The sequence below is a fragment of the Lonchura striata genome, chromosome 26 (assembly GCF_046129695.1).
Source record: "Lonchura striata isolate bLonStr1 chromosome 26, bLonStr1.mat, whole genome shotgun sequence".
Classification (NCBI taxonomy): Eukaryota; Metazoa; Chordata; class Aves; order Passeriformes; family Estrildidae; genus Lonchura; species Lonchura striata.
This window is the reverse complement of record NC_134628.1, coordinates 6,743,265-6,760,100: the sequence shown is the minus strand read 5'-3', so window position 1 is coordinate 6,760,100 and position 16,836 is coordinate 6,743,265. Positions and strand designations below refer to the sequence as shown.

The 16,836-nt window shown below is 55.8% G+C and overlaps 1 protein-coding gene across 1 annotated transcript; it reads right to left on the bottom strand.

Moving 5' to 3' along the window:
• Nucleotides 1-3,566: 3,566 nt before the first annotated feature.
• On the bottom strand, nt 3,567-16,692 carry SNRNP40 (small nuclear ribonucleoprotein U5 subunit 40). Its single transcript, XM_021528396.3, has 10 exons — nt 16,471-16,692; nt 15,598-15,727; nt 15,008-15,101; nt 13,948-14,113; nt 13,124-13,246; nt 11,334-11,454; nt 10,233-10,315; nt 9,784-9,845; nt 7,789-7,892; nt 3,567-4,632 (listed from the first exon to the last, which is right to left on the bottom strand). The coding sequence occupies exons 1-10, from the start codon at nt 16,684-16,686 to the stop codon at nt 4,583-4,585; spliced, it is 1,149 nt and encodes a 382-aa protein (XP_021384071.1). The 5' UTR covers nt 16,687-16,692; the 3' UTR covers nt 3,567-4,582.
• Nucleotides 16,693-16,836: the final 144 nt, after the last annotated feature.

The window sequence follows — 16,836 nt, the reverse complement described above, 5'->3', positions numbered from 1 at the left end:
ATCCGGATCCCAGGAATGATTTAATTTCCAGTGGAAATCTCTCAAGCAAATACCTCCCTCGAAGGAATAAACCTGTTTAAGGAAACAATTTTCTCTGCGCTCAGATGAGGCTCGAATGCTTTGCTGCAGCCATGGCCCGGGGCTGGCTCGGATCCACTGCGGGATGGGAGCCAGGAGAGACCCGGGCTGCCCCGGGTGCAGCTGGGACCAGTGGGAACAGGGGGGGCTGGCCCCAAATCCCCCTGGATGCTGTTGAGAACCAGTGAAAATGGGGAAAACTGGCCCCAAATCCCTCTGGGTGCAGCTGAGAACCAGCAGGAATGAGGGGAACTGGCCCCAAATCCCTCTGGATTCTCTGCTGCCCAGCACAGTGCACTGTCCTGTGCCCAAGGGGTGGTGGTGGCAGTGGCCATGCTGGCCCTGGCACCTCTGGGGTGGTCAGTGCCAGCACTCCAAGGTGGATTCCAGCTCTCCATGATGAGTTCCAGCTCTCCAAGATGGGTTCCAGCACTCCAAGGTGGATTCCAGTCCTCCATAGTGAGTTCTGCCTCTCCATGGTGGGTTCCAGCTCTCCAAGGTGGGCTCCAGCTCTCCATGATGAGTTCCAGCTCTCCAAGGTGGGCTCCAGCTCTCCATGATGAGTTCCAGCTCTCCATGGTGGGTTCCAGCTCTCCAAGGTGGGCTCCAGCTCTCCATGGTGGGTTCCAGCTCTCCAAGATGGGTTCCAGCTCTCCAAGGTGGGCTCCAGCTCTCCATGGTGGGTTCCAGCTCTCCATGGTGGGTTCCAGCTCTCCAAGGTGGGCTCCAGCTCTCCATGGTGGGTTCCAGCTCTCCAAGATGGGTTCCAGCTCTCCAAGGTGGGCTCCAGCTCTCCATGATGAGTTCCAGCTCTCCATGGTGGGTTCCAGCTCTCCAAGGTGGGCTCCAGCTCTCCATGATGAGTTCCAGCTCTCCATGGTGGGTTCCAGCTCTCCATGGTGGGTTCCAGCTCTCCAAGGTGGGCTCCAGCTCTCCATGGTGGGTTCCAGCTCTCCAAGGTGGGCTCCAGCTCTCCATGGTGGGTTCCAGCTTCTCCCAGACCAACTTCCCTCTCTCCCAGGGGCTGGGACATGGACACGTGTCCCAAGGGGTGGGCATTGTCCCTAACTGCAATGAGCTGCCCCACCCGTGTGTCCATCCTCACTGCCCACAAGGAACAAAGGGTTATTTGATCCCAAAATTCCTTGGCACTGGGGAAGGGCACAGCGCTGGGATGGGCACAGGGGGCTGGGCTGGGAGCTGGGCATGGGCAGGGAGTGCCCACAGAGCTGCCCAGCCCTGGCTCCGTCTATGCAGGGCCTGCTCAGGCTCTGTCCATCCTGGCTGGGCTCTGTCCATCCAGTTCTGGCTCTGTCCATCCTGGCTGGGCTCTGTCCATCCTGGTCAGGCTCTGTCCATCCAGGCCGGGCTCTGTCCATCCTGGTCTGGCTCTGTCCATCCAGGCCGGGCTCTGTCCATCCTGGTCTGGCTCTGTCCATCCAGGCCGGGCTCTGTCCATCCTGGTCTGGCTCTGTCCATCCTGGTCAGGCTCTGTCCATCCAGGCCGGGCTCTGTCCATCCAGGCTGGGCTCTGTCCATCCAGGCCGGGCTCTGTCCATCCAGGCCGGGCTCTGTCCATCTAGTTCTGGCTCTGTCCATCCAGCTCTGGCTCTGTCCATCCAGGCCAGGCTCTGTCCATCCAGGTCTGGCTCTGTCCATCCTGGCCGGGCTCTGTCCATCCAGGCCAGGCTCTGTCCATCCAGGTCTGGCTCTGTCCATCCAGGCCAGGCTCTGTCCATCCTGGTCAGGCTCTGTACATCCAGGTCTGGCTCTGTCCATGCTGGCTGGGCTCTGTCCATCCTGGTCTGGCTCTGTCCATCCAGGTCTGGCTCTGTCCATCCAGGTCTGGCTCTGTCCATCCAGGCCGGGCTCTGTCCATCCTGGTCAGGCTCTGTCCATCCAGGTCTGGCTCTATCCATCCAGGCCAGGCTCTGTCCATCCAGGCCAGGCTCTGTCCATCCTGGCTGGGCTCTGTCCATCCAGGCCGGGCTCTGTCCATCCAGGTCTGGCTCTATCCATCCAGTTCTGGCTCTGTCCATCCAGTTCTGGCTCTGTCCATCCTGGTCAGGCTCTGTCCATCCTGGTCAGGCTCTGTCCATCCTGGCCTGTCTCTCCATCCCTCTGGTCTCTGGGCCCAGGGATTTACCCTTAATCCGGATCATTTCCCAATCTGGGTCATGGCTCCGTGTCCATCCTGCCCAGGCCATGGGGGTGTGTCTGGGCATAGGGGGTGACACCCAGGGTGACATCCAGAGTGACACCCAGGTACCCCAGGGTGGGTGTGGATCCATCCAGCCCCTGCTGCCCCACCCTGGGAGCCCCAGGACTGCCCAGAACTCAGGGCAGGGGAGGAACGATGCCCCTCCCTCACTTCCCTGCTGGTTCCTGGGGTGGGAATTAGGACCAAAACCCTCTTTTGGTTCCTTTAAAGAAGCAGGACTCGGTAGGGTTCAGGATTGCTGCCACAGATCAGCCCCAAAGGTCTCTCTCCCCTCTGGCACTTGAGTTTAGACCCAAACAAACCCATAAACCCTTGGGATTGTAACAGGTTCTAATTAAGCCCAAAATCTGTGGGGCAGCCCCTCCCCAGCCAGGGGCAGAGGAAGGGGCTCAGCCCTGGGCATGAGGCTCCCACTCTGGCATGGGTGGGGTCCCTCCTGGCAGTAAATAAAATAATAAATAATAATAATGAAAAAAAAAAATAAACAAAAAATTTAAAAAGTAAATAAAACAAACCTCCAGCCCTGCCTGCCCCTCTGCAAGGAGGGGTTTGTGTGCCTGGAGCTGCTCATCCACCGGGCTCTGGAGATGGAGCTGCCTGGGCCTGAGCAGCAGCTCCCTCAGGGCTCCTGCACTCACCCATGGCGGGCAGGGACCATGGGGCACCCCAGGGACCATGGGGCACTCCAGGGACCATGGGGCACCCCAGGGACCATGGGACACCCCAGGGACAACTCCAGGGCCAGCCCCAGGGCTGCAGCAGCCATTCCCATGGGATCCCGCCTGCCATTCCCCCTGGAGTCAGGGGAACGATGGGAGGGGGATGTGGGCAGCTGCCAGGACCTGGGGAATCCTCCCTGGATTTGGGAGAGGGACTGGGGACAAGGATGGAGGGACAGGACCCAGGGAATGGCTCCCAGTGCCAGAGGGCAGGGCTGGGTGGGAGATTGGGAATTGGGAATTGTTCCCTGGCAGGGTGGGCAGGGGCTGGGCTGGAATTCCCAGAGCAGCTGTGGCTGCCCCTGGATCCCTGGCAGTGCCCAAGGCCAGGCTGGACACTGGGAGCTCCTGGGACAGTGGGAGGGGTCCCTGGGGGTCGCACTGGGTGGGATTTAAGGTCCTTTCCCACCTAAATCATAAATTCAGTGATTCCACCAATGATTCCATCATTCCACCTCAATGATTTCCCGGTTATCTCCAGGTGAGGACCAGGATTTAATTCTGGAGAACAGAAAAGTAACCAGAGCAATAAACCCCAGGCACTGAGCTGTGTAAAAAAATCCATTTATTGCAGTTTTAACTGTATCAAAAAACCCCAAAGGGAACAGCCCAGGGAACACACAGGCCACGTGTGGAACTGAACCAAAAACTCTCCATTTCAAGGGAGCTGCAGAAGGGTTTCACCGTCAGTGGCACAGCCAAACCAAAATTCCTTTCAATTCCGAGTTCTCCCCAGAGGAAGGGGAGGGGGAGAAGCTGCACAGTGAGACGTGGGGAGGGGACAGCCTGCATGGGTGTCACACCCTGCACGGGTGTCACCGCCAGCGGGTGTCACAGCCAGCTGCTGTCACAGCCTGCATGGGTGTCACCGCCAGCGGGTGTCACAGCCAGCGGGTGTCACAGCCTGCACGGGTGTCACAGCCTGCACGGGTGTCACAGCCAGCTGCTGTCACAGCCTGCACGGGTGTCACAGCCTGCATGGGTGTCACAGCCAGCATGGGTGTCACCGCCTGCACGGGTGTCACCGCCTGCACGGCTGTCACCGCCTGCACGGCTGTCACAGCCAGCTGCTGTCACAGCCTGCACGGGTGTCACAGCCTGCACGGGTGTCACAGCCTGCACGGGTGTCACTGCCAGCACGGGTGTCACCGCCTGCACGGGTGTCACCGCCTGCACGGGTGTCACAGCCTGCACGGTGTCACTGCCAGCACAGGTGTCACACCCTGCACGGCTGTCACACCCTGCACGGTGTCACAGCCTGCACGGTGTCACACCCTGCACGGTGTCACACCCTGCACGGTGTCACAGCCTGCACGGTGTCACAGCCTGCACAGGTGTCACACCCTGCACGGTGTCACACCCTGCACGGTGTCACCGCCTGCACGGTGTCACACCCTGCACGGTGTCACAGCCTGCACGGTGTCACACCCTGCACGGTGTCACCGCCAGCGGGTGTCACCGCCTGCACGGTGTCACACCCTGCACGGTGTCACCGCCAGCGGCTGGACCCTCGTGCCCCTCGGTGCCAGCCCAGCCCCGCGGGCACTGACCCCGCAGCTCCGGGTCACTGGATCTCCCCCATGTACAGCCTCTTGTCACTGGACGCTGACAGAACTGGGGGCAAGCAAGGAAAGGAGTAAAGGATTAGAGCAGAATGTAAACATTCTAACAATATAAAAACTGAAACACAAAAATAGAATATAAAAATGGAAATAGAATGCAAAAATGGAATATAAAATGTGACACAGAATACAAAAATTAGAATATAAAAATTGAAATAAATGCAAAAATTAAAATAGAATACAAAAATGGAATATAAAAAAATTTAATATGAAAATTGAAATAAATGCAAAAATTAGAATATAAAAGCTGAGATAGAATGCAAAAATTAGAATAAAAAAACTGAAATAAATGCAAAAATTAGAAGAGAATATAAAAATTAGAATGCAAAAATTAAAATAGAATATAAAAACTGAAATAGGATACAAAATATAAAACTGGAAATAGAATACAAAAAATTGAATATAAAAACGGAAATAGAATATAAAAATAGAATATAAAAATAGAATACAAAAATTTGAATTAAAAAAGTGAAATAGAATACAAAAATTGAATATAAAAACTGACACAGAATATAAAAGTTAGAATATAAAAATTGAAATAAATGCAAAAATTATAATAGAATACAAAAACTGAAATTGAATACAGAAATAGAATATAAAACTGAAATAGAATACAAAAATTAAAACAGAATATAAAAATGGAGATAGAATGCAAAAATTAGAATAAAAAACTGAAATAAATGCAGAAATTAAAATAGAATATAAAAACTGAAATAGAATACAAAAATTTGCATACAAAAAGTGAAATAGAATACAAAAATTAGAATATAAAAATTGAAATAAATGCAAAAATTAGAATATAAAAGCTGAGATAGAATGCAAAAATTAGAATAAAAAAACTGAAATAAATGCAAAAATTGGAAGAGAATATAAAAACTAGAATGCAAAAATTAGAAAAAAAAACTGAAATAAATGCAAAAATTAGAAGAGAATATAAAAACTAGAATGCAAAAATTAAAATAAAATATAAAAACTGAAATAGGATACAAAAATATAATATAAAAATGGAAATAGAATACAAAAATTTGAATATAAAAAGTGAAATCGAATACAAAAATTGAATATAAAAGCTGACACAGAATACAAAAATTAGAATATAAAAATTGAAATAAATGCAAAAATTAAAATAGAATACAAAAACTGAAATAGAATATAAAAATAGAATATAAAAAGTGAAATAGAATACAAAAATTTGAATATAAAAACTGAAATAGAATACAAAAAATATAAAATGTGAAATAGAATACAAAAATTTGAATATAAAAACTGAAATAGAATACAAAAAATATAAAAACAAATAGAATTCAAAAATTAGAATATAAAAACTGAAATTGAATACAAAAATAGAATATAAAAACTGGAATAGAATCCAAAAATTAAAACAGAATATAAAAACTGAAATAGAACATAAAAATTAGAACTTAAAAGCTGAAATAGAACACAAAAATTACCCCCGTGGTTTGAGACCTCCCCAAGGACAGCCCAAACTCCTGATTTTGCTGGAAGCAGAGCTCAGCTGCTTCCCAGAACAGGCACGGAGCAGCGCTGTGCCCCAGCCCAGCTGTGCCAGCCCTGCCAGCTGTGCCCCAGCCCAGCTGTGCCACCCCTGGAGCAGCGCTGTGCCCCCAGCCCAGCTGTGCTGGTGGCTGCCAGCTGTGCCCCAGCCCAGCTGTGCCACCCCTGGAGCAGCGCTGTGCCCCCAGCCCAGCTGTGCTGGTGGCTGCCAGCTGTGCCCCAGCCCAGCTGTGCCACCCCTGGAGCAGCGCTGTGCCCCCAGCCCAGCTGTGCCAGCCCTGCCAGCCCTGTCCCCAGCTGAGGGAATGGCTGGAACACCTCCGGAAGGTTCCCAGGTGGGATTTTCATGCCGGGAAGTGCTGAGCTCCAGCCGGGCTCTGCCAGCACCGAGTGCCTCTAGAGGGCACATCTGGCCAGAAAGTGTCCCCAGGGCACCTGTCGCCCTGATTCTTAAGATTTTCTAAAGCCTTCTGAGTTTATATTCTTGTAGAGAAATTTCTCATACAACTTTCTTTAATCCCTGTCCAGGTGAGAACCCTGCAGTGATTTATGGATCAGCATCCCAGGAGTTCCCAGCCAGCAGCTGCACGACTCAATAGGTTTTTAGTAATGGATTTTAAACTGTTATTTGAAGCCCAGTGATTGATGACCCAAGAGGAGCTGAGCACAGGATCCCACCCAGAGAGGAGCTGCTCTGCTTCTCCAGCCCAGCCCCAGCCCTGGATACCCAGGAACAAATCCAGAGCTCCCTGCCCCTTGGCCTGCCTTTGGGGTTGACTGATGCCAATTTTTGGCTGCTGACCAGGCCAAGGTGAGTGTTTCCATGGAAGCACAGCACCCTGCAGTCCTGCCCAGCCCATGCTGGACCAGGAAATGGGACTGGGATCTGGTCCCAGCTTCAAATGGCTCTGAGAAGCCACCACGAGCTTTGCATCACCCAGCTCTGAGTGTGGTGCCATGTGTGAGACACGTCCAGAACAGGGCCCAAACCCACTGCACCAAGAGCTTCCTTTGGGTGGGATTTTGAGGAGGAATTATTCCCTGGGAGGGTGGGAAGGGGCTGGGCTGGAATTCCCAGAGCAGCTGTGGCTGCCCCTGGATCCCTGGCAGTGCCCAAAGCCAGGCTGGACATTGGGGCTGGAGCATCTGGGACAGTGGGAGGGGTCCCTGCCATGGCAGGGTGGCACTGATGGGATGTAAGATCCCTTCTAAGCAAACCATTCTGGGATTGTGATTTTATAATTCTCTGATTTGCTTCCTACAACCTTTGGGGAAGTTAGGACCCCTCAGGCTCCCAGGTGATCCATGTCCTCATGGAATCACCAAAACATGGTCATACCCCTGGCATTCCACTATTCCAAGCCCTCTCCTCATGGCCCCTGGGCAGTGGCAGCCACCCCCAGCCCACAGCAAGAGCCACCCTGCTGCCCTCTGGGTGTCCCCAGCCCAGTCCCAGAGTCCCTGGGCTCACCCAGGGTGTCCCCACCCAACTGGAGATGAGCAAAGAAGGCTCTGCCACCCCTAAATCAGCTAATGGACTCTGAGCCACTCTGGCAGTTTTGAGGTCACTTCCCAGAGGATCAGCAGCTCAGTGAGCCCTGGAGCTGCTGCCCTGGGAGTGGGGAGCACTTACTGATGGGTTCCTCGGGGTGGAAGGCCAGCTCATTGACAGAGCCAGCATGGCCAGGCAGCTTGTACAGGATCCTCCTGGAGGTGGTGTCCCACACGTACACAAACCTGCAACAGAGTCCTGCTGAGGACAGGCATGGGCCGAGCAAAACACCTGTGCCCCCAAGGTGCAGCTGGCTGGAATGATCCTCGTGAGGATGAACAGGAACTTCCAGGAGAAAAATGCTGCTCTGACAGGCCCAGGAGAGCAGAGGCCTGAGCAGGGAGGAGATAAGAGTGGCAAAAACCTCACTGCCAACAGTGCACCTCACCCCTCAGGGCACAGAGATGGATTTGAAAGCTGTGAGGCCAAAGAAATCCTTGATAGTGCAGGGACAGGGAGTAAGTCAGCACTGGGACTGGGGAGGAGGAGGAGGGGCCTCACCCTCCCAAACACCCCCCAACACTGTGTGCATGTCCAGGCATCCCCTTGGGCTGGCAGTGAGGAGCCCAGAGCCCCCCAACCCCTGCTGCACTGCAGCCCCTCCCAGCCAGCAGCTCTAAAGATGGGATTTCTCCCTGCTCTGCCACAGGAGCCACATGCCAGCATTTATTAGGGAGTGATGGGATCGCCCTGAGCCCTTCGATCACCCTCTGCCAGGCCTCACGCACTGCTGGCTCCTGCCTGAGGCCCCCAGGATCCTTCCCTGGGGGCACCAGACACAGCCCAGCTTTCACACTTCTCTTGAAAACTGTCTCAGAGTCAGGGAAACCGAGCCCAAATCCCTGTGTCTGCCGTGGGAAGCTCTGCTGGGACCTGCCCCAGGAGCTGTCAGAGCCCTGAGCTCCACCAGCACCTGCAGAATGAACCAAACGACCCAAACTCCAGGCACACCTGCCCAGAGCAGGGCTCAGCCTGCCCACAGGGGCCCAGGCAGGAGCTGCTCTTCTCCCCAAGGGCAGGAATTCCTGCTCCCCCTAGGGCAGGAGCTGCTGTTCTCCCCCAGGGCAGGAATTCCTGCTCCCCCTAGGGCAGGAGCTGCTGTTCTCCCCCAGGGCAGGAGCTGCTCTCCCCCAGGGCAGGAATTCCTGATCCCCTCAGGGCAGGAATTCCTGATCCTCTCAGGGCAGGAGCTGCTCTCCCCCAGGGCAGGAATTCCTGCTCCCCCCAGGACAGGAGCTGCTCTCCCCCAGGGCAGGAATTCCTGCTCCCTCCAGGACAGGAGCTGCTCCCCCCAGGGCAGGAATTCCTGCTCCCCCCACCGAGAGCCCAGCAGGGCTGGAGACAATCCAGCCCCAGCTCATGCTGGGACAGCTGCCCCACTAAATCTGGACAGGGAGAGCTCAAGTTCTGCCTCTCAGCCACCAGAAGCTCATTAGTCTGGTAATTACTGCGGCCCCATGCCCTGGCCCCAGCCTGTAGGAATTCCTGTCTCCCTGGCACTGGATTTGGGCCTGGATTTGCTCCAGGGGACATTGGTGTCCTTCACAGGGACCTTCAGACCCGACCTGCTTCCTCCCTCTGCCCTTTCCCCTCCTCAGCTCATTTTACAAAATCTTTCATTTACAAGACTGAGATGTGCCAATTGATTTTTTTTCTCCTTAATTAAAGGAGGAGTCATTAATGACCCCTGGAATCCCACCATGCAGGAATTTACCTGGGATTTCTGCTCCTCATCCTCCAACCCCTGCTCTCAAAGACCCCCCCAAGCTTCTGCCAGGACACCCAGGGGTCCAAGCCAGTGGCAAAGATGTCCCTGTCACCTGCTGGGGGATCCTGTGGTGGGACAGGGCAGAGCCTCAGCCAGCTTTTGACAATAATAATAACAACCTGATTTTACAACATTCAGATGCTCCTCCATGGAGCCCAAAGCAGCAGAAACACATCCCTGTGGAAATCAGGGAAACTCCCTGCGGGCTGTTTGGCATTTCACACTCAAACACGAGTCTGAGCCTGGAGATTCTGATCCAGGAACGCTGCAAATCCATCAGGGGACAGAGGAATGCAGTGGCAACTCACCTGTCAGCAGAGCCCCCTGCAATTTTACTGCCATCTGGGGACCAGGAGCACCTCAGAAGGTTCTAAAACAAAACAAAATGCACAGACCTATTTAGTTTCCCCCTTTTCTTGAACTCAAATCACCACGAGACTTTAACCAGCACCACTTTAATGATCTCCCTTGGAAGATGAGATAGTAATTACAGATTTTATTTTATTGCTGGAAACAGCCAGTGAGTTATTTTACACAAAGTAGATGGTAAGTGTAGAAAATACTTAATTTACACCTAATTATAAATGAACTGAACACAGAAGTCTTGTTACTGAGGCTTTAATTGGAACCCACTTTGTGGATTCATCTTCCTTTGAGTTCTTATTAGCGCCTTTCTGGCCTAAACTTGCATTGAAAAAAACAAATTAGAGAAAAGTTAATAGCAGAGGGAACTGAACAAGGAGTGGAGCACACTCACCTTTTCAAAATTATGGACATTTCCCTGGAAAATCTTCACACATCTCTCCTTGGGGGCAAAGGGCCTGATGTCCCAGATCCGAACTGCAACAGAACCAGAGCCAGCAGCTGAGGGGACAGGGACAGGAGCCCTGGCAGAGCCCCTGTGCCCAGGACAGGCTCCCTGAGCCCCCATTCCCCAAAGGCCACGGGGAACCAGCAGCTTTCCCTGCAGGAGGCTTTGCTCTGGCACAAACAGCAGCAACGGGGAATTACAAAAAATTCCCCACCTGCCATGCCAAAACTGAGCCATCACCTCCTCACAGAGGCTTTGCCTCATCCTGACACATCCCATGGGCACGGTCCTGAGGGGCTCAGCCTCACCAGGGACAGTGGGACAGGCAGGGTGGCACTGGGCTGTCATTCCTGCTGAGGGGACACAGCCAAGCCACCTTGACACGAGCCAGGCCCAGAGTGCACAGGTCACCTGTGCCACGGCTCCTGTCCCCAATATCCTGCAGGATAACCTGTCCCCAGTGTCCTGCAGGATAACGTGTGCCACGGCTCCTGTCCCCAGTGTCCTGCAGGATAACCTGTGCCATGGCTCCTGTCCCCAATATCCTGCAGGATAACCCATGCCATGGCTCCTGTCCCCAGTGTCCTGCAGGATAACCTGTGCCATGGCTCCTGTCCCCAGTGTCCTGCAGGATAACCTGTGCCATGGCTGCTGTCCTCAGTGTCCTGCAGGATAACCTGTGCCATGGCTCCTGTCCCCAGTGTCCTGCAGGATAACCTGTGCCATGTGTCCTGCAGGATAACGTGTGCCATGGCTCCTGTCCCCAGTGTCCTGCAGGATAACCTGTGCCATGGCTCTTGTCCCCAGTGTCCTGCAGGATAACCTGTGCCATGGCTCTTGTCCCCAAGCCCTGCAGGATAACCTGTGCCATGGCTCCTGTCCCCAGTGTCCTCCCAGCTGGGACAAACCCCCTGAGGCAGCTGCTCTCCCCCTCAAGGACCCACACTCACGGTTCAGCTCCGGAGCCCAGCTCCCTGCAGCCCAGCCCAGCACTGTTTTTGCAGGAGGAGCAGGCAGAGGTGTCCCTGCAGGCTCAGCAGGGTGTACCTGTGTTGTCCATGGCGTTGGAGAGCAGGTAGGAGCCCTCAGAGCTGAGGCTCAGGCCCGTCACTGAGTCGGCGTGGCCCCGCATGGTGTAGGTGAGCTTGTTCTGCCGCAGGTCCCACACCTGGCACGGAAACACAGCCAGCACTGCTGGGGCTGCAGCTCCCACAGCACCCACACGGGCACTGGGGGCACACAGCTGCCATCAGCTGGGGGTTCCAGCTGCTGAAGCTTGATGGAGTTGTAGGAAAATGGGATTTGTGCCTTGCATTTGTAACTGGAGGTGTTCAAACCCCAGGAGTTACATGGCAGCAGCAGCACACACACAGCACACAGGGAATGGCTCCCACTGCCCAAGGGCAGGGCTGGATGGGAGATTGGGAATTGGGAATTGTTCCCTGGCAGGGTGGGCAGGGGCTGGGCTGGAATTCCCAGAGCAGCTGCGGCTGCCCCTGGATGCCTGGCAGTGCCCAAGGCCAGGCTGGACACTGGGGCTGGGAGCTCCTGGGAGTGTCCCTGCCAGGGCTGGGGTGCAGTGAGATGGTGTTTCATGTGTTTCATCCTTTCCTTCAAACCACTCCATGATTCTATGAAAACATGAGGCTGGAAGTATATGGGTTTCTAGAAAGACAGAATTTGCCTTTGACAAGATTTCTAAGTGAATACATTCAAACTGCAAGGAGCTCAATGCCAGCAGCCCCAGGGCTGCACAATTCCTCTTGAACTGGCCCCAGAATCCCCCAAACCCCCTGGCACAGAGCAGGAGCTCCCCAATTCTCACAGTTCCAGGGGTTCTTCCCAACGAGGGGCAGTGGGAGCAGCTCTGGTGGCAGTGCCACACTGAGCTCTGGCTATGACAGGCTGGGGACAGCCCTGGTGGCAGTGCCACACACAGCACTGGCTGTGACAGGCTGGGGACAGCCCTGGTGGCAGTGCCACACACAGCACTGGCTGTGACAGGCTGGGGACAGCCCTGGTGGCAGTGCCACACACAGCACTGGCTGTGACAGGCTGGGGACAGCCCTGGTGGCAGTGCCACACACAGCACTGGCTGTGACAGGCTGGGGACAGCTCTGGTGGCAGTGCCACACTGAGCTCTGACTGTGACAGGCTGGGGACAGCTCTGGTGGCAGTGCCACACTGAGCTCTGGCTGTGACAGGCTGGGGACAGCTCTGGTGGCAGTGCCACACACAGCACTGGCTGTGACAGGCTGGGGACAGCCCTGGTGGCAGCACCACACTGAGCTCTGGCTGTGACAGGCTGGGGACAGCTCTGGCAGGTTGATGACAGCCCTGGTGGCAGTGCCACACAGCACTGGCTGTGACAGGCTGGGGACAGGCCAGAGCAGGGCTGAGGGCATGGGGACAGCCAGAGCCCCGCAGCCCCCAGGGCAATCAGCTGAGCTCACTGTTAAAAAAGAACTTTCCACAGCATCAGGTGCCAGGGGCAGCTGCAGACTGGGGCAGAGGGCACAGAGGGGACGTGTCACCACGTTCTCTTCAGCTCACCTCACAGCTGGCTCTGTCCCAGGCTGCCAGCACAGCCAGCATTCCACACTGGCTCCCGGGTGACAGCAGTGCTGGGACACCCGAGTGCCAGGCTGTCCCTGCCAGGCTGTCACAGCTCCATGCCACTTTATTGGCTCTGTACCACCAGCAGAGATGGACACAGCAGGTCCAGGGGGGTTGGGATGTAAAATTCAGCAGGTGGCACCCAAGGCTGTCCTTGACCAACACAGGGTGTGACAGGATGGAAAAGGTGGGCACAGGGGGAAAGGGACACAGGGTCCTACCTTGATGTCATTGTCGATGCCTCCAGAGATGATCTGGTCACTGGTGTCATTGAAGGTGACAGCCAGGACCTGGTAGGTGTTCTGGAATGTCTGGACAGCAGCTTTTTTCCTGATATCCCACAGCTGGAAAGAAAAGTGGCACTTATAAGAGGTGTGCACAACAAAATCACTGCAGAGATATTGGCAGGGACTCAGCCTGTTCTCCTGAAATCCATTTGTAGGTCTCATGAAAAACATCAGATCTGGAGATCTTTATAAAAAACACTGAATCTGCTGTGTCTGGAGCACAGGAATGAAGGCAAGGAAGAAGGGGCCAGCCCAGATTCCAGGAATAGTTTTCTCATGCTTTGCTAATCCATAAAGAAACTGTCATTTCTGTTTTTCTGTCCAGAAAGAACTCTTTGGACCTCCAAGGATGGGGACTCCAAACCTCCCTGGGCAGTTCCAAGGCCTGAGCCCTCTTTCCATGGGGAAATTCCTGCTGCTGCCACCCTGAGCCTGCCCTGGCCCAGCCTGAGGCCGTTCCCTCTCCTCCTGTCCCTGTTCCCTGGAGCGGAGCCTGACCCCCTGGCTGTCCCCTCCTGGCAGGAGCTGTGCAGAGCCACAGCAGCAGAAAAATCCCAGCTGAGCAGCTCAAGCTTCCCAAACCCCCTGAGAAACACAGAAAAAACAGAGCAGTGAAATTTGCTGTCACATTTTTGCCTCTGAACTCAGAGCGCTAACGAAACGAGTACCAAAAGGCTGAAATCAGCCCAGATAAAGGGGAAGATCCTAAAAGCTTCTCCACCTTTTTTCCCTAGGCTTTGCCCAGGGCACACACTGACCTTGACAGTGCCATCGTCGCTGCCCGTGCAGACGAGCTGGGGGCCCCTCCGGGCAGGGTAGCAGGAGTTGACAAAGGACGTGTGGCCCTTGAGCCTCTTGACCCTCTCGCCCGTCTCGCTGTCCCACACAGCCACGGTTTTGTCCGTGGATGCTGAGAAGAGCATGCTGCAGGAACAACCACTGTGAGGGCCCAGCTCCCTTCCCAGTTCCTTTCAGGAACAACCTCCCCTGTTGGTGTTTTGGAGGCGCCTGAAACACTGACTGACACTGGAACAGCTGCATGGATAAACTCCCCTTAATCCCTGCTGTGAATGGTTTTGCTGCCTCCTCAAGCAGCATCTAGGATGAGCACAGCTCAGCAAAGCTCAGCAGCAATGGTGGAACAGCCTTTTAAATTAACCAGTATCTCACTTGCTCTGTCTCCCTCCCCAGTGACTCCCGGGCACCCAACACAAACTTCCCTCTGTGCCCCAAAACTGCATCAATGGCACTGGGGGGGGTCACAGGTGCCCCCAGATCCTTTGCCCACACTACAAGGACTTGGTGTCCATGGACTGAGCACAGGTGACAACCCCAGAATCATTTAGGTTGGAAAAGAGCTCCAAGAACATAAAATCCAAGCTGTGCCTGGTCCCCACCTTGTCCCCAGTCCAGAGCTCTGACTGCCGCCTCAGGGATGGGCACTCCAAACCCCCTGGGCAGTTCCAAGGCCTGAGCCCCTTTCCATGGGGAAATTCCTGCTGCTGCCACCCTGAGCCTGCCCTGGCCCAGCCTGAGGCCGTTCCCTCTCCTCCTGTCCCTGTTCCTGGAGCAGAGCCCGACCCCCCGGCTGTCCCCTCCTGGCAGGAGCTGTGCAGAGCCACAAGGTCCCCTGAGCCTCCTCTTCTCCAGGCTGAGCCCCTTCCCAGCTCCCTCAGGGATTCTCCAGCCCCTTCCCAGCCCCCTCAGCCCCTCCTGGGGCTCCAGCCCCTTCTCAGCTCCCTCAGCCTCTCCTGGGGCTCCAGCCCTGTTCCCTGAGCTGCAGTGAGTCCCTGAGCAGCACAGAGCCCCTGCCCTCACCTGCCATCCGTGTTGTAGTGCAGCTCCATGACAGCCCCGCTGTGTCCCTTCAGGGTGGCAAAGTTGTCACAGTCCCCGTAGACGTTCCAGAGCACTGGGGGACAGCAAGGGACAGGTGAGCACAGGAAAGGCTCGGGAACAGCCCCTGCTGTGCATGGAGCTGATCTTTGGGGATTCAGCAAAGTGGGGATGGACCAGCCCCACTGCTGAGTCCCAGCTGGGACAACTCACAGCAGTGACAAAGCATCGTGTGAGCCCCAGGGCAGAGCAGCTTTAGGGAGCTTGGTTAAGGTGAGTTTATTATGAACAATTATAATTTTTGCCTCAGGAAGCCTAAGCATTAAAACTGCATTTCTGCAGACCTCTGGAAGCCGTGTGCCAGGGACACAGGGCGGTCACAGCTGGCACCCAGCAAGGCACTTTTCCAGCACCATCAGGATGGCACCTGCCAGAGCAGCTGGGAAAAGCTTCCTGCACCCCCATGGGGGAGCAATTCACACCCAGAACCCAGCCAGGTGAGGGCTGAGCTAAAACCCCCCAGCAACAGGGCCTGAGCCCGGGGGACAGCAGGGGACAGCAGTGCCACTCACAGATGAGCCTGTCGAAGCCAGCTGAGGCCAGGGTGTTGCCATTGGGATGGAACTTGCAGCAGTAAACCTCCCCCTCGTGTCCTGACAGCAGCATGATGGGGGCCTGCAGCGAGGAACAGCGCGGGGGGCCCTGGGGGACACCGAGACACCGTGAGGGGACAAGGGGCAAGGCCAGCCTGCCACCCCTGCCGAGCATCTTCACCTTCCCACAGCACATCCCACCAGAATTCCAGCATTACTGAGGCTGGAAAAGAGCTCCAAGGTCATTGAGGCAACCTGGTCCCCAGCTTATCCCCAGCCCAGAGCTCTGAGTGCCACATCCAGGACGTTCCTTGGACACCTCCAGGGATGGCACTCCAAACCTCCCTGGGCAGTTCCAAGGCCAAGGGTGGGCAGCAGCAGGAATTTCCCCATGGAAAGGGGGGGGTCACCCTTTCCATGGGGAAATTCCTGCTGCTGCCACCCTGAGCCTGCCCTGGCCCAGCCTGAGGCCGTTCCCTCTCCTCCTGTCCCTGTTCCTGGAGCAGAGCCCGACCCCCCGGCTGTCCCCTCCTGTCAGGAGCTGTGCAGAGCCACAAGGTCCCCCTGAGCCTCCTTTTCTCCAGGCTGAGCCCCTTCCCAGCTCCCTCAGGGATTCTCCAGCCCCTTCCCAGCCCCCTCAGCCTCTCCTGGGGCTCAGTTCCCTTCCCAGCTCCGTTCCGCGGACAGGCCCCAGCCGAGGGCCTAGAACCTAACACAGGTGCCTCAGCAGTGTCCAGCCCACCACGCTCGTGGCCCTTCCCTGCTCCTGGAACCACGCCTGGCCTCTCCTGTCCCCTCACCTCCCGTCCCACCCCGATCTCCTCCCACCCTCCCCTCACGTTCCCCCGTTACCGCCTGCAGCAGAGCTCCGGCCGCGGGCTGTCCCCCCGCGCCGCCCGTGCCCGGCGCCCCGGGCAGGTCATGGCGGGGCCGCTTGGCGGGCGCGGGGACGAGCGGGAGGTCGGGGCCGGGCGCGGGGGCGGCGGCGGGGCCGGTGGGGCCCGGGGGGGCGGCAGGACCGGGCCCGGGCGCGGGGCCCGGCGCCTTCCGCTTCTGCTGCTCGATCATGGCGGCCGCCGCGCCCCGCCCCCCGCGCCCCATTGGCTGTCGCTGCCGCGGCCGCCGCGCTGATTGGCGGAGCGCCGGGCAGGTCCCACCCCCCGACGCTGCGCCGAGGATGGAGCGGGGAGCGCGGCGCCTTCTGGCGCGCTTCGCTCT